This window comes from Babylonia areolata, chromosome 23 (genome assembly GCF_041734735.1).
Source record: "Babylonia areolata isolate BAREFJ2019XMU chromosome 23, ASM4173473v1, whole genome shotgun sequence".
Classification (NCBI taxonomy): Eukaryota; Metazoa; Mollusca; class Gastropoda; order Neogastropoda; family Buccinidae; genus Babylonia; species Babylonia areolata.
The window spans coordinates 9,872,519-9,895,459 of record NC_134898.1 but is presented as its reverse complement, the minus strand read 5'-3'; the positions used below and the strand labels follow the sequence as shown (position 1 = coordinate 9,895,459).

The window sequence follows — 22,941 nt, the reverse complement described above, 5'->3', positions numbered from 1 at the left end:
GTTAATCTTCTTTCGTTTTGGCTTGAGATGAAGCGCAAGTTACATAAAATTGTTTAAGAGTTCTTATTTATTTACATAATAAAGGTCTGTTTTCTGTAGTAACTCTCTCTCTCCCCCTTTGTGTGTGTGTGTGTGTGTGTGTGTGTGTGTGTGTGTGTGTGTGTGTGTGTGTGTGTGTGTGTGTGTGTGTGTGTCTGTGTGTGTGTGTGTGTGTGTGTGTGTGTGTGTGTGTGTGTGTGTGCGCGCGCGCGCGCGCACGCGCGCGCGTGCGTGCGTATATGATGGACAATTCTTGTATTATTTTAATTCAGTTTGGTTCTAAGGCCAAAGAGGATCAGTTATTTTCATCAAGTTGGTAATAAGAAGGAAATTTCCTAGAAATAATTCGTTATCTTTCTTTTCATCGTCTGGGGATAAAAGGCCCCCGAAAAAAAAAAAAAAAGCATGAGAGTCAAGGATGGCAGGCGGCTAAATCTCGGTCATTTCTCCTGCTGTTGCTGCTGCTGATGATCAGGATCATGCTGATGATGACGACGATGATGATGATCAGGATCATGCTGATGATGACGGACGATGATGATGGTAACGCCGCTGCTACTGCTGCTGCTACAGATGGCTGTAATGTTGTGGTTGTTATTTGCTGTTGTTGTCGTTCTCGCTGTTTATCTGCTTTTTTTATTTTATTAAAAAAATTTTTTTTTAAAGAAAACTGCGGAGGGACAACCCGTCCAAGATTCTGATCAACCTGTGCGTTGCCCTGGCTACGTCCAACCTGGTGTTTGTGGTCGGCATGCATCCCTATGCCCTGGACAATGTGGCGGGCTGTAAAGTAAGACTGCCTCCTCCTTCTTGTCCCGCTTCTTGGTTTTTGTTCCTGTTCTTGTACTTCCTGTCCGTCTTGATCTTTTCCTCTTGAACCCCCCCCTGACCCCCTCTCTGTCTCTCTCTCTTCCCTCTTCATCTGATTTTCTCAGAGTGTCGATTTGAGCAGGGTCTGTGTGTGGGGAGGAGGGGAGGGGGAGACGTACTTCTGGATGGGTGGGTGAGTGTGTATTTATGTGATGTATACAAAGTTGCGTGTCTCTGCTATTCTGCTTTCCACTCCGCAGGACCTACTTATCTTGTGTGTGTGTGTGTGTGTGTGTGTGTGTGTGTGTGTGATGGTTTTCATGTGTATGTTCTACTGTGTGAGAGAGGTTGTAGAAGTAATTAAGAGAGAGAGAGAGAGAGAGAGAGAGAGAGAAGCTCAAGCTAAATCCATAGACAAAAATGAAATAATGACACCTTGGCAACTCATCGTCTTAATTAGGCCTTTGTCATCAGACCAGAAATGTGTTGAAGCTTTTCTTCTTTTCCTTTCTTTTCTTCTTCGTCGTTGCGTTGTAATTTCTAATAACGCATCCTACTCACTCACCCAGCTACCCACCCCACGAACCCTACCCCCCCACCCCCTTCACCCTTTCCAACACCACTCCTCTCTGATGATTAGTTTAGAAGCAGGGCAGCCTGTTATCTTTCAATCTTGGCCGCAACAAGGTAATGCACGCATGGCGTGTTCTACTCGGGACAACAAAGGAAACGACACTGAACAGGCGCTGACAGTTTCCAGCGAGGCCTAAGCACATCGAGACTACTTTTAATCAGTTTTGTGGTGTTCAAAATCTAGGATTAACAGGATTTATAGTGCAGCCAGTGCATGCACAGTACAAAATATGTATGCATTATGTATGTATGTTGATATATAGATAGATAGATGGATAGGTGGATAGATAGATATAGATACGCGTGTGTGTGTATGCGTACGTGCATGCATGCGTGCATGTGTACCTACCTACGCGCCTACCTACATACATTCAAACATACATCGATAAATACAAAAAGACTGGTAAGTGTTTTGTTCACTCTGTAATTCAATTCAACGTAGAATTAAAAAAAAAAGAAGAAAGATTAAATGTTCCCTAGCCGTTTACAGCCCTCGGGGACAGTGATTTCATACCCGCTGTTATAGGTTTCCTTGGGCCCTTTTGATCCTCCCTACCTGAAGTCTGGGTTCACATCCACAACTCGGTAAAGTTTTCAGTTTCAGTTTCAGTAGCTCAAGGAGGCGTCACTGCGTTCGGACAAAACCATATACGCTACACCACATCTGCCAAGTAGATGCCTGACCAGCAGCGTAACCCAACGCGCTTAGTCAGGCCTTGAGAAAAAAAAAAGAAGAAAAAAAAAGGGGGAATAAATAATAGATAAGCTTACATAAATAAATAAATAATAATTATAATATAGAAAAAGGTAGTAGTAATGATAATAATTTTTTTAAAAAATAAATAAATAAATAAATAAGACAACAATGATGTGTGTGTGTGTGTGTGTGTGTGTGTGTGTGTGTGTGTGTGTGTGTGTGTGTGTATCAGCAAATAAGTGTAAAACATGAAGACACACATTCACACATAACTCGGTAAAGTAAGTGAAATCCGAAAGAAAATGCCTTTCCCAAGGACACAACGCAATGCCGACACCAAGCCTGCAATCCCCCCATCACTGGCGAACACTGGATCAGATGTCCAACACCTGATGGACTCTGGCTCTGTGCCTCGCTGTGAAGATTTGGTTTGGAAGAAAAAAAGACGAATTTGCTTGTGTGTATGCGTGTGTGTGTGTGTGTGTGTGTGTGTGTGTGTGTGTGTGTGTGTGTGTGTGTGTTCTTGTATTTTATTTTATTTTGTTTGTCTATTGTTATTTTATTTTATTTTTTTAAATTTATTTTTTATTATTATTTTTTCTTTCTTTCTTTATTTTTTATTTTTATTTATTTTTTATTTTTATTTTTTCATTTTATTTATTTATTTTTCCTCAAGGCCTGACTAAACGCGTTGGGTTATGCTGCTGGTCAGGCATCTGCTTGGCAGATGTGGTGTAGCGTATATGGATTTGACCGAACGCAGTGACGCCTCCTTGAGCTACTGATACTGATACTGATCTTGTAACCAAAGACACCTTCCGAAGAACAGTTTTTGTTGTCATTCGAAGTGCTGTACCTCAGAAACGTTCCGTGTCATTTTGTTTGAGATCGTCCGGGGAATCAAGTGACATTGTATTGCATTGCGTTTAGATACGATGATATGTCGTGTGTACCCGTGCAGATAGTAGCGGTGCTGCTGCACTTTTCCCTGCTGGCCTCGCTGTGCTGGATGGCCGTGGAGGCGTTCTACATGTACCTGGCCTTAGTGCTTGTGTTCAAAACCTACTTCAGCCACTTCCTGCTCAAGTGCTGCCTTGTAGGGTGGGGTAAGTTGGTGATTGTGTGTGTGTGTGTGTGTGTGTGTGTGCGTGCGTGCGTGTGTGTGTGTGTGTGTGTGTGTGTGTGCTCATGCACGTGTGTGTGTGTGTGTGTGTGTGTGTGTACCTGGAGTTGGTACTGGTGTTCAAAAACCTACTTCAGCTAATTTCCTTTTCAAGTGCTGTCTCGTGGGATGATGGTTTGGTCTCTATATGTGTGGGTCACAGTGGTGGATGTGCTGAGTTGTGGGTGGTGGGAGTGTGGTAGGACGTCGGAGGGAAAAGGGGTGACTGTGTGTGTGTGTGTGGTGTGGGTATGTGTGTGTGATTCTCTCTGTATATATATACGAACACACGCACACACACACACACACACACACACACACACACACACACACACACACACACACACACACACACACACACACACACACAGAGTGTGTGTGAGCGAGCGAGAGAGGTGGAGGGGGGTGGAGGGAGAGAGAATTGAGTTCACTTGAAACAAAAACGCAGGTCCATAAAACAGGTGTTTTTGTCGTTATCTTCAGTGGCACATACCCTCATCATCACCACCATCTTCTTCATTGCCAACATCATCATCATCATCATCATGACCATCACCATCATCTGACGGATGTTGACATATGGGGTGATTGGACTGGAAGGCTAGTTAGGCAAAGCTGTAGCTGGACCCTAAAGAGTCATCGATACTATCCGTGTCGACAGAGGGAAGGTGGCAGAATGGTTGATACTCACAGCTGCCAATATAAAGTGTCCGTGAGGGTGTGGGTTCGAATCCCGCTCTCACCCTTTCTCCACAAATTTGACTGGAAAATCAAACTGAAACGTTTTGCCATTCGGATGAGACGATAAACCGTGGTCCCGTGTGTTGCACGCACTGGCAACGAAAGTGTTGTCCTCCGAAAACAATTCTGTACAAGAAATCCACTTTGACAGGTACACAGACATATCAGCATGTACTCAAGGCCTGACTGACCGCGCTGGGTTATGCTGCTGGTCAGGCATCTGCCTAGTAGATGTGGTGTAGCGTATATGGATTTGTCCGAACGCAGTGACACCTCCTTGAGAAATTGAAACTCAAACTCTTGAGGGAATGACAAAAAACTAAAGTTTATAAAAAACCTTTTTGGTGGTAGATGAATCCTCTTTGTTTAGTGGGATACGACGTTTCGAACCATAGGCCCGTTGTCAGCGGGTCTATGGTTCGAAACGTCGTATCCCACTAGCGGGGCTATGGTTCCACCAAAAAGGGTTGTTTTTTTTGTTTTTTTTTAATAAACTTTAGTTTTTTGTCTTTGAAGAATCCTGCAGTCATTTTTGTCTTCTTCCCTCTTGAGGGAATGATTTTTTAGTGATGACGATAGTGATCTCCACTGAAGTTGTCTTTATTGTGGTGTAGTTCGTTATTGATGTTGATTTAAAAAATAAATATAATTCGTGATCATTCTTTTGCAGGGATTCCATTTGTCATCGTTACAGTCACTCTTAGTGTCAACCAGACTAACAACTATGGATCTCTGCCCACAGGAATGTAAGTTTTGTTGTTGTTGTTTTTTTGGGGTGGTGGGGGGGGGGGGGGTGGCGTCTTTTGCATGTCATTCACATTTTACCATTGCGCACTACGTAATCTTGATACTTACATTGTCGCTATGTTAAAAACATGTCCTTTGTGCCAACACAAGTCTTAGAGATGAATTGCGAGAAAGCGTGGTGGGGTTCGACCACGCAGCGTGAGAAAGCGTGGGACTGTGAGAAAGTGTGAGACTGTGAGAAAGTGTGAGAGACTGTGAGAAAGTGTGAGACTGAGAACAGTTGGGACTGTGAGAAAATGTGGAGTGATGGCCTAGAGGTAACGCGTCCGCCTTGGAAGCGAGAGAATCTGAGCGCGATATTTTCTCCCCCTCCACTAGACCTTGAGTGGTGGTCTGGACGCTAGTCATTCGGATGAGACGATAAACCGAGTTCCCGTGAATGTGGGAAAGCGTTGGATTGTGAGAATGCATGGGGCTGTGATAAAGTATGTGATTTTGAGAAAGCATGGGAGAAAGTGTCGGACTACGAAAAAGTGTAGGACTATGATAAAGTGTGGGACTGCAAGAACGTGTGGGACTATGCAATGGTGTGGGACTGTGAGAAAGTGTCCGACCGGCAAAATATCATGCATTCGTGAGAAGCTTGACTCTGTTGTGTCTCCTTCTTCACCCGTTCAAGAACGCGTGTACAGTGGTCCTGTTTTACATTGTTTCCAATCGGTTATTGAAGATTTTGTGAAGAAAGTGTGTCTGAGCGCTTGTCCGAAATTCTGTGAGCTTGACCCTGTCCCGTCTTCTTTGTTGGTTGAATGTATTGATCTTCTACTGCCACATATTACTCATGTCATCAATTCTTCCTTACTGTCTGGTTGTTTCCCTGAAATCTGCTGTTGTACGTCCACTCATCGAGAAACCATCTTTGGATCATAATTGTTTGAAAAATTATCGACCTGTCTCTAATCTGTCATTTTTATCAAAACTGCTAGAAAATATCATATTGTCTCAGCTCTTAGCTCATCTGGAACAGAATGGTTTACTTAATTCCCACCAGTCAGCTTATAGACGTGGTCATAGTTGCGAAACAGCCCTTCTTAGAATAGTGAATGATTTGCTTTCGGGATTTGATGAGGATAAGATATCTGTTCTCGCTCTCTTAGATTTATCAGCAGCTTTTGACACTATCGACCACTCTATCCTCTTGAACAGACTTAAAACTTCCTTTGGTATTCGTGACACTGCACTAGCATGGATCACGTCTTACCTGTCAGATCGTACACAGAAAGTGTGTGTAAATGGTAGATACTCTAGAGTATCTGCCTTGAAATATGGTGTCCCACAAGGGTCCGTCCTAGGTCCTGTTCTTTTCGTGCTGTATGCGGCTCCTGTGTCGGATGTCATCAGTCATCATGCGATGTCGCATGAGAGCTTTGCTGACACACAGCTTTATCAGTCGGCTTCCATTGCTGAATTTGATGCACTGGTGACTCAAACACAGGAGTGCATTGCTGACCTAAAGGACTGGATGACTCTCAACAAGCTGCAATTAAATGATGATAAGACTGAATTTATGATAACCTGTCCAAAGAAGTTTCGTCAACATCCTTCCTTTCCTGACTCTGTTCTGATCAATAGTACACCTGTTTCGCTTTCTCCCTCTGTTTGCAGTCTTGGTGTAATCCTGGACCAGTCTCTTTCCTTCCAACAGCACATTTCGAATATCTGTAAAGTTGCCTATTTGGAACTGCATAGAATCAGCTCTGTCCGCCACTGTCTCTCAACCGATGCAACCAAGACACTTGTATGCTCTCTGGTTCTCTCAAGATTGGATTACTGCAACTCTCTTTTGGCCGGCCTTCCCAAATATCTGTTAGACAGACTCCAACGAATTCAGAATAATGCTGCCAGACTCATTTGCAGAGCTTCTAAATTTGACCATGTTTCTCCTCTCCTTCAGTCTCTCCACTGGTTGCCTGTTTCTGATCGAATAGACTCTAAGCTATCCACTCTGACCTTTTCTGCAGTCAACGGATCTGGCCCCAAGTATCTTTCTGAACTCATCCATATCTATACCCCGTCTCGCCAGCTCCGTTCTTCCTCTGATACTCGACTTCTCAGGATACCTCACGTCAGAAGCAAGACCTATGGACACAGATCGTTTTCTTTTCAATCGCCAAAGACGTGGAACAAGCTCCCTGATAACCTCCGTCATTCTGATTCCCTTGCATCTTTTAAATCTCGTCTCAAAACTCACCTTTTCCCTCAGCAACAAGTTCAACTGTGGCAGGTCCACTTCCTTTTCGTTAGATGTGCTTGACTATGTGTGTATACATATGTATGTGTACATAACTACATGCATGTATATGAATGTGTATTGTGTGTGTGTGTGTTTATGTAAGTTTGTGCCTGCCTATGTGTGCGTATGTGTTAGGGTAGCTGTTAGATACACATGTATGTTAAAATGTATGTATGCAGTGTGTGTGTGTGTGTGTGTGTGTGTGTGTGCGTGCGTGCGTGCGTGTGTGTGTGTGTGTGTGTGTGTGTGTGTGTGTGTGTGTGTGTGGTCACATTTTGGTGTGTGTATGTAACATAGATATAATGTTTTATGTTAACAAAAGCGTTTTTGTAAAGCACCTAGAGCAGATTTCTGGATAGTGTGCTATATAAGTATCCATTATTATTATTATTATTATGAGAAAGTGTGGGAGTGCGAGAAAGTATGACACTGCGAGAAAGCGTGTGTGGAATGTGATAAATCTTGGAACTTTAGGACTGGAAACGAAACGAGGGACTGCAAGAGAGCATGGGGACTGCAAGAAATCGTGGTGGGCTGAACCCCCACACTCCCTCCAATCCCCCAACCTCCCTCCGTCTCTCTCCAGGTGCTGGCTGACAACAGTCCCATTCTACGCGGCCTTCGTGGGCCCGGTGTGCCTCATCCTGCTCGTCAACTTCACCGTATTCGGGCTGGTGCTGAGGCAGATCCTGGGTCTGTCCCACAAGCGGGCCGGGCGCTCCGCCGCGGACTCCTTCACCATCGCCCAGCAGCTGAGGGGGGCGCTGGGCGTGGCCATTCTCCTGGGGCTCTCCTGGATCTTCGCCATCTTCGCCATTGACCGAGCCAGCGTGGCGCTGTACTACCTGTTTGCCATCTTCAACACTTTGCAGGTAAGGGTAGGGGGTTGGTGTGGGGTGTTAATGTGTTGATATTCTGTGTTTGGTTGACTTTTGTTGTTATTGCTGATGTTGGTCTGCTGCTGCTCTTGCTGCTGTTGTTGTTATTAATTTGCTCGGTTCTAGGTGGAGGAAGGTGGCAGAATGGTCAGGACGTTAATCTGTCAATGCAGTGTCCGTGAGGATCTGGTTTGATTATCGCCCTTTCCTCCAACTTTGACTGGAAAAATCAAATTGAGAGTATAGTCATTGGGATGAGACGATTTATCGAGGTCTCATGTGCGGCACGCAGTTGGCGGACTGAAAAAAGAACGCACGGCAATAATAAAGTTGCCCTTTGGCAAAATTCTGTAGAAGAAACCCCCTCTGATAGGTACACAAGTAATAGTTTCTATATGCATTCACTCAAGGCCTGACTAAGCGCGTTGGGTTATGCTGCTGGTCAGGCATCTACCAAGCAGATGTGGTGTAGACGCCTCCTTGAGAAAGACACGGGAAACTGAAATCGTTCTGGGGGCTAGAGGTTATGTGCTCCGTGTTACTATAGTTTGCAAGGGGGGGAGGGGGCGGGGGGGGGGGGGAGGGCTTGCGGGTGGACTTGTGTTCTGTGCTTAAGCCCTTCACTGCTGATCTTTGATGAAATGAGAACAGAGAGGCACCAGCTGTAACGTAACGGCATTTCCAACTGTTTTGTACACGCCACTGACATCACTGAGTTTGCTTTTGTTTCTTATGCTCCGTGTATACTTTCACGTATCTGTTAACGGCAATGTGTGCGCGTGTTTGATGTTGATGATGATCATGATGTCATCGTGATGATGACGATGATGATGATGGTGGTGGTGGTTTGTAGGGAGTGTGGATCTTCGTCTTCTACTGCCTGATGAAGAGGGAAGCGCGGGCAGCCTGGAGAAGAGCTCTGGTCTGTCTCCCTCAACCCGAAGACAAGTCTTTGGTGTCCTCCAGCAAAAGTAAGTCCTGGGTATTTTCCGTTCGGTTTCCGTGCGTTACGTCTGACGTGTTGCCCAGAATGAGCACTTTGGATCCCTCGAAAGGAAAGAGGGGACTGGGAAAAATATGGGAGTGCTTGTATCTGACTGCAGTGTGGTTTAGACGAGGTTGTGGGGCGGGGGGTGGGGGGGGGTGTATCTGGGCTGTGCTGTGTTTGCGATGTGCTGTGTTCCCAATTGGAATGCGTTTGAGAAGGCTGCTGCACTACAGTGTTCGTGTGCTTGGTAGTTAGTGTTGCAGTGTTATGCCGAGGTGTCGGTTTGGCTTTGTGGATTGTGACTGACTGGATTTGGTTAAGTCTTGCTCGGCTGGCTGGGGTTTGTGGTTTGGGACTGTCCGGCTGGGCTGCAAAATGATTCCACTTCGTTTTGAGATTAGGTCTGGTGGCTGAGCTGCGGCAAGCTTCGTTACTACATGAAGATTCAAGACCGCTTCTGTTTGGTGACGCTTTTTAATTCAGCTGCAGTTGTTAAGCGTTGAGGAGTGCCATGCAGCAATGGCTGTGGAAATCGTGTACCCCTATCGACTGTGCACGATACTGTACTTAAAACCCCTTGAGTGCCATGGTACGTATCACGTACGTGCACATTGACGTCGCTGATGACGTCATCAGAAGAAGGGAAATAATTCCCGAAGGCTGAAACTTCACACAGCTTATCTGGAGTGGTATATCTCGAGAACAGTTTCTCAGTTTTAGGCTTATTGTTTTGGATATTGTTTTATGACTTGAAACACCACTTTCTGTTGTTTTTCCCCTGGCACTGAGGGGGAACTCTCGATCTCATTAAATTCCAGTCTCATGGAATGAACCTTGGGAGCTGGACCGACGATCAGGGCCAGTCTGCATAAAGCCATCTTAGTCAGTGCAAAAACAGCTTTCAGAATTGTCCAACGTCTGAAGAATTAGCGCAGACTCTGGAAAATTGAAAGGACACCATGAGCATTAAACAAAAAGGTATCAACAGAGTGACGAGCGCTGTGAAGTGACTGACCGGTCACTGGCTGAGTCTGGCACGACTTGATGGCCCAGCAGCTGCCTGGTACACTCTGTCCCAATGTTCTGAGTACCCGCCGTCTCTTCCGCTAGAATTCTTATCGCCTAACAACCTCAGCGTTGCGAAGAGCGCTTATGCAATCCGGCCCTGGGGTGGGTTGCATGAGCGAACTCGGCAGCGCTAAGTTTGCTTATTGTTAAGAATGTTCCCAGCTCCACAGTAAGTTCCATATACTTAGGAACGTTGTTAACTCTAAGTATGCTGCAAAGATCACCTAATACATCCCGGCCCTGGCCAGTCTCTCCATGGTGGTTTGTCAGGCAGCACAAGGTACTGTGTTCAGGAGGACTGGATGGAGTGTTTTAGATCAGGTTCTACATACACTGATAAAGTGACAGTCTGACTGCTCGTGGCAATGGGCCTGCTTTCAGTCAGTGTCTTTTCAGTACCCATGTGGTAGAGGATTTCTTTGTGTCAATGCAAATCTGTGTGTGTGTGTGTGTGTGTGTGTGTGTGTGTGTGTGTGTGTGTGTGTGTGCGTGCGTGCGTGCGTGCACGTGTGTGTGTGTGTGTATTTATGTGTGCGTGGGTTATGCTGTGTGTACTTGCGAGAGAGAGAGAGAGAGAGAGAGAGAGAGAGAGAGAGACTTACATGACATTTTATGTTTGATATTGCTCAACTTCTTGATTTAGTGAATCATTGTTGTGAGTAATGAGAATATTGAATCGCAACACATGGGCCTGTTCCCTCTTCATTTACTTATGATGTGTCAGTAAGTATTTCAAGTGTAATATCATTGTATAAATTCAATATAAAGATGAAAATGGAAACCAGGTTGATGTATTTAAAAACCGTACATTAACATCTTTTTAGATTTAAATGACCGTTCAGATCTTATGGCGGGTAAGTTATCTTTGTATTATTGATTTAATCTCTTTTGTTGTGAGCACATTTTATAGATACAGATACTCGTTCTGACAACAAGAAGAAAGAACAAAAATTGCATTCTTCTTTTTTTCCTTTGCATGTTGTATATTTATTCGTTTTTTTTATGTTCCATCGACGAGTTCGTTGATTTGGTTTGATTTACTCGGTTATGTTTTCCATCAGTTCAACTTCTGTATCATTTCAGTAAGTTTTTTTGGTATTCCTTTTCATGTTCTAGCATTACCTGTATTGCACATGACCCCTTATTTGCCACAGTGCATAAACTTTATTAATGATGAACATGTTGACAAATTAACACACCATAATTTTCAGAAATGATTGCGCTTATTGATGTGTAACTGTTTTTGTAGTCATTTAAATAGTGGTCATTTACGGAAGCCCTTTACATATTTCTTACTTCTTCGTGTGCTTTTTTTCATATTGTGTCTAATGTTGATCTTCCAACAGGGTTGTATGATATATTACTGATATACTGTCATTAGTAGTAGTAGCAGTAGTAGTAGTGTCATTGGTAGTAGTAGTAGTAGTGGTGGTGGTGGTGGTGGTACCAATAGTCGTATCAGGACATGCAGCCTTTAAAACTGAATATGACAGAATGGAAAAAAACAGAGCTTTTTACATGTGTAAATCATTACGAACAATTTCAGGGCTACCACAACGTTACCACATACATGCATATCTGATGTTCAGTTATGGATGCATAACAGTACGCTACAAGCAACGTGATCACACACACACACACACACACACACACACACACACACACACTTTACACACCTGTTACTGGATTTATGAAATCGTAACATCTATACTGTTTGTTTGTTTTTTTCGAATAGATTCCTTTTTGTTTTGTTTTGTGGGTCTGTTTACAGTAATTGTACTTAACGTAAGTGGATTTTACTTCCATTTTCGCGAATCGATTTGACATGCAAAGTTAATGCTTGTCTCCTTAAATGTACAAAATGGTGACTCCTCCACTATTTAATATGATCGATTGATATGAATTTGAAAGTTCTCTTTTGGCCGTAATGCAATTTGTTTAAATATATCGGAAGTGAAATCAATAGCAGATTGAACGGTAGTTATAGTCCTTCTGTCTCTGTCTTTGTATGTCTGTGTGTCTCTCTGTCTATCTCTCTCCTGTCTGTTTGTTTGTCAGTCTGTTTGTCTGTCAGTCTGTCTGTCTCTCTGTTTCTGTCCCTGTCTCTGTCTGTCTGTCTCTCTCTCTCACTCTTGTCTGTCTCGCCGTCTCAGAGAGGTGGAAAGCTTATTCATGGAAGAAACTGGCATGCAACGATCAGTAAAAGTTTTATTTTTATTTTATCCTGGAATTCCCCTGTGATAAGTTTTGGTTGCAGGCACGGATCTACATTTAGCTGACTATTATGGTCAGTGTGTTAATTAATCAAATCATGCTTGGGCGTCCACGGAAATATGGGTGAAAAGGATGAATGGTTTATTCGATACGTAAAAGAAATATATATATATATATATATATATATATATATATATATATATATATATATATATATATATATAGCAGAACATCATGGCCGAAAGTGATTACCCCCCTCCCCACCGTCCACAGTATTTTCATGAACATCCAGAGCTTCCTTTTCCCTTATTCAGCCATTGTATTTCGTTGCCGTTGTCCTTTTCCCTTATTCAGCCATTGTATTTCGTTGCCGTTGTCCTTTTCCCTTATTCAGCCATTGTATTTCGTTGCCGTTGTCCTTTTCCCTTATTCAGCCATTGTATTTCGTTGCCGTTGTCCTTTTCCCTTATTCAGCCATTGTATTTCGTTGCCGTTGTCCTTTTCCCTTATTCAGCCGTTGTATTTCGTTGCCGTTGTTGCTGCTTTGGTTTCGTTTGTAGCTCTTTTTTTTCTGTTTTTATTTGTTGAATATATGTATATCTTCAGGATTATATATGTATGCGTGTCAATATTGTAAATTCCCTATTTGGAAGGTATAAGCATCATGCTTCATCACTGTTAGTAGTAGTTGCAGTAGTCGTCGTAGTAGTCCTAGTAGTAGTAGTAGTAGTAGTAGTAGTATAATCTGTTTAAATGTGCATGTGCAATGTGCTCTGCTGCGATATATGTATCGGCATTGTTTTGGTCTTCTTGTATGTTCTCTGGTTTTGTTTTTACCATAATGATTGCATCATCACGAGGATTGCTACGTCCTTTAACCCTGTGATTGCTGATCTTTGGTGAAATTAATTCTTATTCATTGTGGAGTGAATTTGTAGTGCGAGAACTCGTGCTGATTTTGTTGAACATGAGTAAGGCAATCCCGAGGTGGAAGGAGTACAGATAAAGAAATGGTAAAGGACATCCTGATCTGTAGGCCCCGTGTTCTCTCAGTGGGGGGGACTGCCCCTCATTGACCAGCATTTTCGTCAGCGGCAGTTAAGGGGTTTATACTCTTGCTTTGATCCTGTATTACATGTAGCCAGATGATAGTGATGTGTGAAGTGAATTCGGAGGGAGAAATTCTCTCAAAGTAGTTCGTGATTTTATCGGTATGACAATGGTATTTGATCATTATGGCATTTGTTTGCGTCTGCATGCCTTATTCTGGGCATTTGTGCAATGTGCGGTGTGTGTGTGTGTGTGTGTGTGTGTGTGTGTGTGTGTGTGTGTGTCCGTGTGTGTGTGTCCGTGTGTGTGCATGTGTTTGTATTTTCGTTTCACTTGTTTTTAAGATAAAGTTGTTTTGTTGTTTTTGTTTCATTATTTCGCTCTTTTTTCAACGAAACTAATTTGGACATGAGCAAGAGGGGGCAACCAGAAATATCAGGACAGGACACTTCTCCTGCAATAAAAAAAGAACAACAGTAAACAAGGAACAAAATCGATTGAGATCAAAACAAAATGTATTAAAGGCGGACTTTCAGCGTCCTATCCTTTGATAACAAACCGCTGTTTTGGTTCTCTTCGCTCAGACCGCGAGAGGAGTTTGCTTTAAAAAAAGTTCAGATTTCCATGGCCTTGCACGGCCCCCTGGTGCAATGAATCCCTATCCTGATTGCAGTTGCCCTCTCTTTTCTTTTTACTGATTTTTTTTTGGATTGATTTTTGCTCGATTGATTGCTCGATTGATTGATTGATTGATTCTTTAGTTATCTTTCTTTCTTCGTTCACCCGTTGATTCATTGATTGATTTCTTCATTTGTTCATTCTTTCCTGAGAGGCAAAAAGAGAAAAACGGAAAAAGGTGAGAGACAGACAGACAGACAGAGACAGAGACACAGAGACACAGAGGAACACACACACACACACGCACGCACACACACACACACACACACACACACACACACACACACACACACACACACACCACACACACACACACACACACACACACACAGAGAACGAAAATGTCTTAATGAACTTAGGCCATTGACCACAAATCAAAAACAGGAGACTGGGAAATGGGAGTGGGGTGGGGGTGGGGGGAGGGGGCGTGGGGTGGTCATTGTAACACTTGTATAGCGTCACACAATATCAGACTGTACATGGATTTGACCTCCTGTTACTTAAGAACGTCTATGCAGATGTTTTCTCCTTTTGATCGCGTGGAAAATAAATTTCGATACTTTACACAGAGAGTGAGAGAAATACAAGTCGATGGACGGACGGATTACGTCACATCGGCACTTTATGTTGACGCCGATTATGTTGATGGTTGATAAGGCGATGATGGTAATGATGATGATGGAGAGAGCGAGCGAGCGAGCGAGAGAGAGAGAGAGAGAGAGAGAGAGAGAGAGAGGACGGATAGACGAATTTTTTCCATGGTTATCAAAGCAAGAACTTGTGCACACTCGCACGCACACACACACACACACACACACACACACACACACACACACACACACACACACACACACACACACACACACACACACACACGTGTTTGAACAGAAGCCGCATATTACATGTGGATGGGGCTGATGACTAGACCTTCAGTTGAATGGTTGTTGATTGCACTATTCTATTTAATCATACTGGATTTGTTCGAGAGACAGGGCATTGACTGCGTTGGGGGGAAAAGCTATGGTCCGTTTTAAAACCTGTTACCATGGTCTATGGTGAAGCTGTCCCCATGGTCTGCCATAAACATATACCATGGTCTGTCATTCCCATGGTGTGTCATAAACCTGTTCCCATGGTCTGATGTAAACCTGTTCCAGTGGTCTGTGATGAACCTATTCCCATGATCTGTCACAAACCTGTTCCTATTGTTTGTGGTAAGCCTGAAACCATCGTCTATGGTAAAGCTATTCCCATGGTCTGTCATTGGCCTGTTCCCATGGTCTGTCATTGGCCTGTTCCCATGGTCTGTCATTGGCCTGTTCCCATGGTCTGTCATAGACATGTTCCCATGGTTTGTCATTGGCCTGTTCCCATGGTCTGTCATTGGCCTGTTCCCATGGTCTGTCATAGACATGTTCCCATGGTCTGTCATAGACCTGTTCCCATGGTCTGTCATTGGCCTGTTCCCATGGTCTGTCATAGACATGTTCCCATGGTCTTTCTTTGGCCTGTTCCCGTGGTCTGTCATAGACATGTTCCCATGGTCTGTCGTTGGCCTGTTCCCGTGGTCTGTCATAGACATGTTCCCATGGTCTGTCATTGGCCTGTTCCCGTGGTCTGTCATAGACATGCTCCCGTGGTCTGTCATAGACATGTTCCCGTGGTCTGTCATAGACATGTTCCCGTGGTCTGTGGCAAACCTGTCTCCATGGTCTCCCCCTTTCGCTTCGTCAGATCCCTGCACTCCGTTCTGTGGAGTCTGGCCTTTAAACCTATCTCTTTCCAACATCGCTCCTCCCTCCCCTCCCCTGTCCACTCCATTGTTTCTCGAGCTTTCAAGCAACCTGTATTTCTGAGCAGTACCTTTCGTCTGTTTGTTTCAGAGTTATGCATGCGTGTGAAACTGCGGTGTGAAAGCACTTTGATTTGTCTTCTTCTTCTTCTTCTTCTTCTTCTTCTCCTCCTTCTTATCGATTATAGTAGTAGTAGAAATAGGTGTAGTATTGGTAGCAGTATCTTCTTCTTCTTCTTCTTCTTCTTCTTCTTCTCCTTCTTCTTCTCCTTCTTTTTATCGATTATAGTAGTAGCAGAAATAGGTGTAGTATTGGTAGCAGTATCTCCTTCTTCTTCTTCTTCTCGGTTATAGTAGTAATAGAAGTAGATGTAGTATTGGTAGCAGCGTCTTCTTCTTCTAATTCTTATCGCTTATAGCAGTAGTAGGAGTAGGTGTATTGGTAGCAGTATCTTCTTCTTATCGCCTATAGCAGTAGTAGAAGTAGGTGTAGTATTGGTAGCAGTATCTTCTTCTTATCGCTTATAGCAGTAGTAGAAGTAGGTGTAGTATTGGTAGCAGTATCTTCTTCTTATCGCTTATAGCAGTAGTAGAAGTAGGTGTAGTATTGGTAGCAGTATCTTCTTCTTATCGCTTATAGCAGTAGTAGAAGTAGGTGTAGTATTGGTAGCAGTATCTTCTTCTTATCGCTTATAGCAGTAGTAGAAGTAGGTGTAGTATTGGTAGCAGTATCTTCTTCTTATCGCTTATAGCAGTTGTAGAAGTAGGTGTAGTATTGGTAGCAGTATCTTCTTCTTATCGCTTATAGCAGTAGTAGAAGTAGGTGTAGTATTGGTAGCAGTATCTTCTTCTTATCGCTTATAGCAGTAGTAGAAGTAGGTGTAGTATTGGTAGCAGTATCTTCTTCTTATCGCTTATAGCAGTAGTAGAAGTAGGTGTAGTATTGGTAGCAGTATCTTCTTCTTCTTCCTCTTCTTCTTTTTCTTCTCCTTCTTCTTCTTCTCCTCCTCATCCTCATCCTTTTTCTATTATTATTATTATAAGCACACCTTTGTTTTCGCCTTCTGATTCCCACAGCGGGCTACAGCACAGCGGGGTCATACCGCATGCGAGTCATGTCCCCTCAAGCCACCACCACCACCACCACCACGGGTGGCTTGTCGGACACCCCGGGTACCGCCTCCTCCTCTCTCACCCACCTGGACCACACCGGCCATTCCCAGTGCTAGACTGCTGCAGGTAACGGACACGTCCACACGGGGCAAAGAGAGAGGAGGAACATCCACACACACACACATACACACACACACACACACACACACACACACACATTCCCTCACTCACGCACACACACACACACACACACACACATTCACTCACTCACGCACACACACACACACACACACACACACACACACACACACACTCACTCACGCGCGCACACGCACACACACACACACACACATACACACACACATACACGCACACACACACATTCACTCACTCACGCGCGCACATCACACACACACACACACACACACACACACACACACACACAGTCCCTCACTCATGCACACACACACACACGCACACATATTCCCTCGCTCGCGCACACACACACACACACACACACACACACACACACACACACATACGTGCGCGCGGTAGAAAGAAAGATAAAGACAGCAGAAAACAAACATGTGTACATCCATTCTGTTGAATCACAATGTTTGCAGAAATTCACGCTTCGGTTCAGTTCACTGACAGTGTTAACTGCAGATGACCAGAAACAATCACCGTCTGTGCACTAACATTGTTAAAGGTAACTAAAACACATGATGCTTATTCTTAAGCCCAAGTATTTTTTTTCTCGTTTAGCATTGCGCTTATTTATGATAACAAAATCAAACCAAATATATTTTCTTTGTGTTTTCCTTTCCTTGACCAGTTCTAGAAATGAGAAACGGCTTGTGCTCTTAATCTTTTTTTTTCTTTCCTTTTCTTTTTTTTCTTTTTCTTTTTTTGCCGCAGCTCTGTCAACCTGAATGCAGTTGATATCCCCCAGCTGTGAATCATTGGCACGGGCAACACAGTCATTTGAAGACCGAAGCAGTTCTGTGTTTCCAGAGTCTGTCGGACACCGTCAAAGCAAGTGACACCCAGCTGTGGTATATACTGCCGTGCCAGCGAATGAACCCCAGTATGATGCGGGAAATGTCAGAGCATATTTCGGAGAGAGGAGAGAGAGAGAGGAAAAAAAAGAGAATATTTTATGTCAGAACATATTATGGATAGAGGGGAAAACAAAAACAAAAATGTATAGTGGCCTTGAACTAACTGACTACTACCAGGACAAATGTGACCGTACTATGATGGAATGAGCCAGTATTTTCGGGCATTTGAGTATGTTAGTAGAAGTTTAGATTTGCAGGGAAGGTTGAGATGGGGGGTGGGGGGGGGGGAAGTTGTTGTTTTTGTTTGCTAGTTGTTGTTTATTTGTCACCATTAAAAAAAACTTTTGGAAGAGATAAACAAAGATTGGTCGTGTGTAGAAAGCTGTTTCCGTAAACACGTGCACTTGGAAACAAAACATAACGAAGTTTAAAAAACAAACAACCTGAGAATCTGCTGTAGCACCTGGGATATTAAGATGGGACAAATGTAAATGTTTTCGAAGTCAACATTCCAGTACAAGGAAGGCATTTGTTTTTGTAAGGACGCGGGTATAAGCCTGACGAATTTGTAGAGAAGTCAGTATAAATTCACATAGGAGTAAGTGTGTGCGTGCGCGCGTGAGTGCGCGCGCGCGTGTGTGTGTAAGGGGTAGAGGGTGGGGGTGTTATACCATAATCATTGAGAAACTGGAAACGGACAAAATTAATGAAAGCGCTTTGTATATGACAAAAAAAGAGAAAAAAGATTGTAAATTTAACTTCAGGAAGGAACAGGGTCTTGGCCTCGCCGTTCACGCTACATTTCAAAAGGCAAACAAGAAACCAAACAACAACAACAAAAAAACCCCACAAAATATGCGCGTATGTGGGAAAACAACCCATTTCCCCGGAAAGAGGGGAAAAAGGGGCAAGCGGAAATGATTATGTTCGGAGCATACTATTACGAAGAGAGGAACGTGCTCACTTTCTCGTGACTGATTCTAAAGTCCATGGAAAGAGGCAAATGCCGCCTTTATTGAATAACAATGGGGGAAGGAGGTAGGGAGAGGAGAGAGTGTATAATATTCTGTGACCCTCCCCCTCCGCCCCAACCTATGCCCCGCCCCGCCCCGCCCTCCGAACCTGAATGACACAAAAAAACAAACAAACAAACAAACCCGTATCCATGAGTGAGGAAAACAGACAGTGAAATCCAAAACCTGGGGGTGGGGGTGAGGTGATCACCATGGCAGCAGCGTGGGCATGTCCAGTGAGGGGACCCAGCAGAGCAGGCCAATGAGCGGGAAGTATCTCCTCAGTAGGTTTTTTTTTTTTTTTGTTTTTTTTTTGTTTGTTTGTTTTTTCTCTCAGGCCACGTGACATTTCAGGGTAAGAGCTGATCACAAGCTTGAGGCTATCAGTTCTGTACTTGTTTGTTGTTTTGTTGTTGTTGTTGTTTTGTATTATTATTATTACTATTATTATTATTATTATTATTATTATCATTGTTATTATATTGTTATGATGTTTCGTTGTTGTTGTTATTATCATCATCATCATCATTATTATTATTGTTGTTGGTGTTATTATTATTATTATTGTTGTTGTTATTGTTGTTGTTGCTGTTCTTGAAGTTCGGTTCTGCTGGTTCTTGTTTGTATTTTTCCTTTGTGTATTGTCGTTGTTGTTGTTGTCGTCGTATTCTTCTTCTTCCTCTTCTTTTTCTTCTTATTCGTCTTCATCTTTTTTCACCCAAATTTAGGCAGACTTGTAGTTTTGGCATTGTCTTGGTGATTATCGATGTTCCCCCATCAATTTCTTTCTTTCCCATTTTGTCGTTTCGTGTTTTGGGGGCCCAACTGATCTCTGGTCAACTGGGCTGAAAATGATATGACATGTAGTCATCATGATCATCGTTGTGTTCTTCTTGTTTTCGTTCCCTCTATCTCTCTGTTTCTTTGTCTCTATCTCAGTCTCCCTCTGTGTGTGTGTATGTGTGTGTGTGTGTGCGCGCGCGCGCGTGCGTGCGCGTGTGTGTGTGCTTGCGTGCGTGTGAGTGTATGTGTGTGTGTGTGTGTGTGTCTGTGTGTGTATTTGTCTTTTCTGTCGTGTTCGTCCTTGTTTTTTGGGTCCGCAAAAGTTGGTAGAAACTGTGCAATGGATTTTCAACTGCTGAGTGCTTGTAGTTTGCTAATATAGACAGTATGATACAGTTCTGTTCGGGCATTGTGTGTGTGTGTGTGTGTGTGTGTGCGTGCGCGCGAGCGCGCGCGTGCGTCTGGTAATGCTTGTGTGTGTTTAACTGTTGGAAATTTGAGAATAACCAAACTTGGCAAGGCGGTTAAAAAGATAATGTGAATAATTATTGTGAAAAAAATAGCATTGTTGTAGGCTGTCATGATTTTGTTCTTCTCTCTTTTGTTATCAATATGCATTTTTAATAGATACAAGGCATGGCAAGGTCAGAGGTCAAAGATCATCACATAAAAAAACAAAACAAAACAGAAACGCTTCTTGGTATGCCAGGGCTGACGCATCGCATTTCCATTGGTTACCCATCTCCGGATGCTGATTGGCTCTAATGAGACTCAAAGCTCTTCATTGGTTGATAGCACACGCTCACAGCTGAGCACTGAAACAGACATGTGGAGACCACACAAGACGTGACGAGGGTCTTGCAGCAATCTTTCGAACCAAGTTTCGTGATCTTTCATGATTACTGCTATTTTAAGAATTGTGAGACCAAAACACCTACAGAAACTCAGTCGAGGACAAACTTGACATTCAAAACAGGACATTGCAAAGAGCATTTTGTTGTTGTTGTTTTATTTTCGCTAAGTTCTGGCCCTCCCCCTCCCCTCTCCCCAAACGTATATGCATTATATGTGAAAATTATGAAATGTTTGTCTTTTTTTGTTGTTTTTCATGCGGATGTGTGTGTGTTTTCTTTCTTTCCTCTATCTTTCCATTGTGTTATTAAGAATTGTCATTGAAGTAGATGACTACATACATACATACATACATACAGACATACACATACAAATGAAAAATAACATTGAAAATGAAGGCTACATGAGGGAGCACACAATGGAGTTTTGGTTTTGCCTCTGGACATCTGGAAACCTCTTGAAAAAAATAGAATGGTGAGTAATGAATTGGATGAAACAAAACCTTATCAGTTAAAGACTATGGTCGCGATTATGTTGTCAATCAAAATATACCTTTGCGAGTGAATGCTTTATTTTACCATTTTAATTTATGTTTTGTAATTCCTCTTTTGGATTCGCTTTCCTAAAGGCTTTGCATCTCTTGTTTTCGATTTTTTTTCCTGCTTTTGTTCTAGCCTATTAAGAATTGGTTTGTAATTCTTATTTAAAAAGTAAATAACAACAATAAGACACCTTAGACTTTGAAAGGACTTTTTGGTTACAAATAACTTACTTTGTTCGACAGGTCTCATTTGCATTTTCCTCAACGTTTGTACCTTGTTGAATATATTCATGTTATGATTGGAGAGAGTCGTGAAGATTAAATAGACCGCATACATTTCTTTTTTTTTCTATTTTTGGGGGGATGAGTTTGTTTTTCCTGTGTGCTTTCCGATGTCTTCATCTGCCCCTTTATCTTTGCTGACTGCACTGCTAAATTAGACGAAAATCACAGCTTAGTTTCATGTTCTCGCTTTGTAGATGGATTGGGCTGTGCTGTTTGTTAGATTGATGCTCGCGAATTCTAACTTCTAGATGCTGTTGAGGCCTTTTGTTTTGTTTATTTTCCCACTTCTTCGTCTTATCAAGGGATATGTTGCTATCATGTTTACCGTTCACCACTCGCTCAAAAAGCCTTTGAAGAGCACATGATGATGGCCATTGTGCATCTCTCTCTCTCTCTCTGTGTCAGCAAGCCTGTCTCTCTGTATATATGTGTGTGTGCGTGCGCAGGAGTAAGTGTGTGTGTGTGTGTGTGTGTGAGAGAGAGAGAGAGAGAGAGAGAGTGTGTGTGTGTGTGTGTGTGTGTGTGTGTGTGTGTGCTAATTTACCGTCGTTTTTCTAATTATTGCTCGATCATGTTGCACAGAAATGATCACCACAATTTGTCGCTAGGAAGCAAGCTTCTTTGTTGCATGTTCGTAATCACACGAGTAGATTGATTTTTGTGTGAACGTTCGTTTCTTCAAGTTAGTGTGTACCATGATTTTTCCTAATGTTTTGAATCAGGATGTTAAGTCCGGATGTCATGCTATGTGTCTATTGTCAGGGACTGATTATTAAATTGATCGACCGTTTGACGGATTTGGCTGAAGAATGCGTGTTCGTGTGTGTGTGTGTGTGTGTGTGTGTGTGTGTGTGTGTGTGTGCCTGTTGGCACAATGACTGGGTCAACTCCAATGTCTTAAGTATCTTAAGAAGGCAGATTGGTGGGCTGAGTAGTCTCAGTCTGCTGTCTATCTGCCTGATTCTCTCCTTCTCTGTCTCCCTCCCTCACACTCACACGCGCGCGCGCGCGCACACACACACACACACACACACACACACACACACACACACAACCAAAAAAAAACGCACCTGAACAAACAAAAGCACACCCTCAGGAAATCCTCAGCAAATGATCTGTTTATTGCTCATTGGTACATTTCTCATTTCACTTGAACTCCGCTGCTGCGCTCGCTCATACTTACTGACTCCTCAAGGAGCAGAAAAACAACAACAAAAACAAGAGAAAGGAGCGAGCCAAGTCCAGACCGCTCAATCAGTGGACGTCCCCTCAGTCTTCAGTCTTCAGAGGCAAGAAGTCTTTGTAGCAGTTCGCATCCCTCATCACGCCTGTCAGGTCGGCATAGACGGAACTGAAGGGTGGACACAGGTCAATGCCGGCGCCCGTCTCCTCACACGGACCTGTGTTCTTCTTGTCCCACGGTTTGTCTCCGGTGCACCCCCACCTCAGACAGGCCTGGTGGGGAGAAAAACAACAACACGCAAGTGAAAAAAACAACCCACA

The 22,941-nt window shown here is 43.3% G+C and overlaps 2 protein-coding genes across 10 annotated transcripts in view; one reads left to right on the top strand and one right to left on the bottom strand.

Moving 5' to 3' along the window:
• LOC143297899 (uncharacterized) overlaps nt 1-20,544 on the top strand; it is a 116,296-nt gene extending 95,752 nt beyond the window's left edge. For 7 of the 9 annotated variants that reach the window (XM_076610436.1, XM_076610444.1, XM_076610434.1 and 4 more), the window contains 8 exons: nt 706-829; nt 3,141-3,285; nt 4,753-4,828; nt 7,709-7,994; nt 8,854-8,971; nt 10,881-10,910; nt 16,868-17,029; nt 17,822-20,544. In XM_076610436.1, coding sequence (XP_076466551.1) covers nt 706-829; nt 3,141-3,285; nt 4,753-4,828; nt 7,709-7,994; nt 8,854-8,971; nt 10,881-10,910; nt 16,868-17,019 — 931 coding nt within the window. In that variant the 3' untranslated portion in view covers nt 17,020-17,029; nt 17,822-20,544. Of the gene's footprint in view, nt 1-705; nt 830-3,140; nt 3,286-4,752; nt 4,829-7,708; nt 7,995-8,853; nt 8,972-10,880; nt 10,911-11,117; nt 11,139-16,867; nt 17,030-17,821 lie in introns of all 9 variants that reach the window. The other 2 variants (XM_076610442.1, XM_076610443.1) reach the window with 2 other exon arrangements.
• A 1,994-nt stretch (nt 20,545-22,538) lies between these two features.
• LOC143298128 (uncharacterized) overlaps nt 22,539-22,941 on the bottom strand; it is a 14,794-nt gene continuing 14,391 nt past the window's right edge. The window contains exon 8 of the mRNA XM_076610847.1: nt 22,539-22,893. Coding sequence (XP_076466962.1) covers nt 22,708-22,893 — 186 coding nt within the window. The 3' untranslated portion in view covers nt 22,539-22,707. The remainder of the gene's footprint in view (nt 22,894-22,941) is intronic.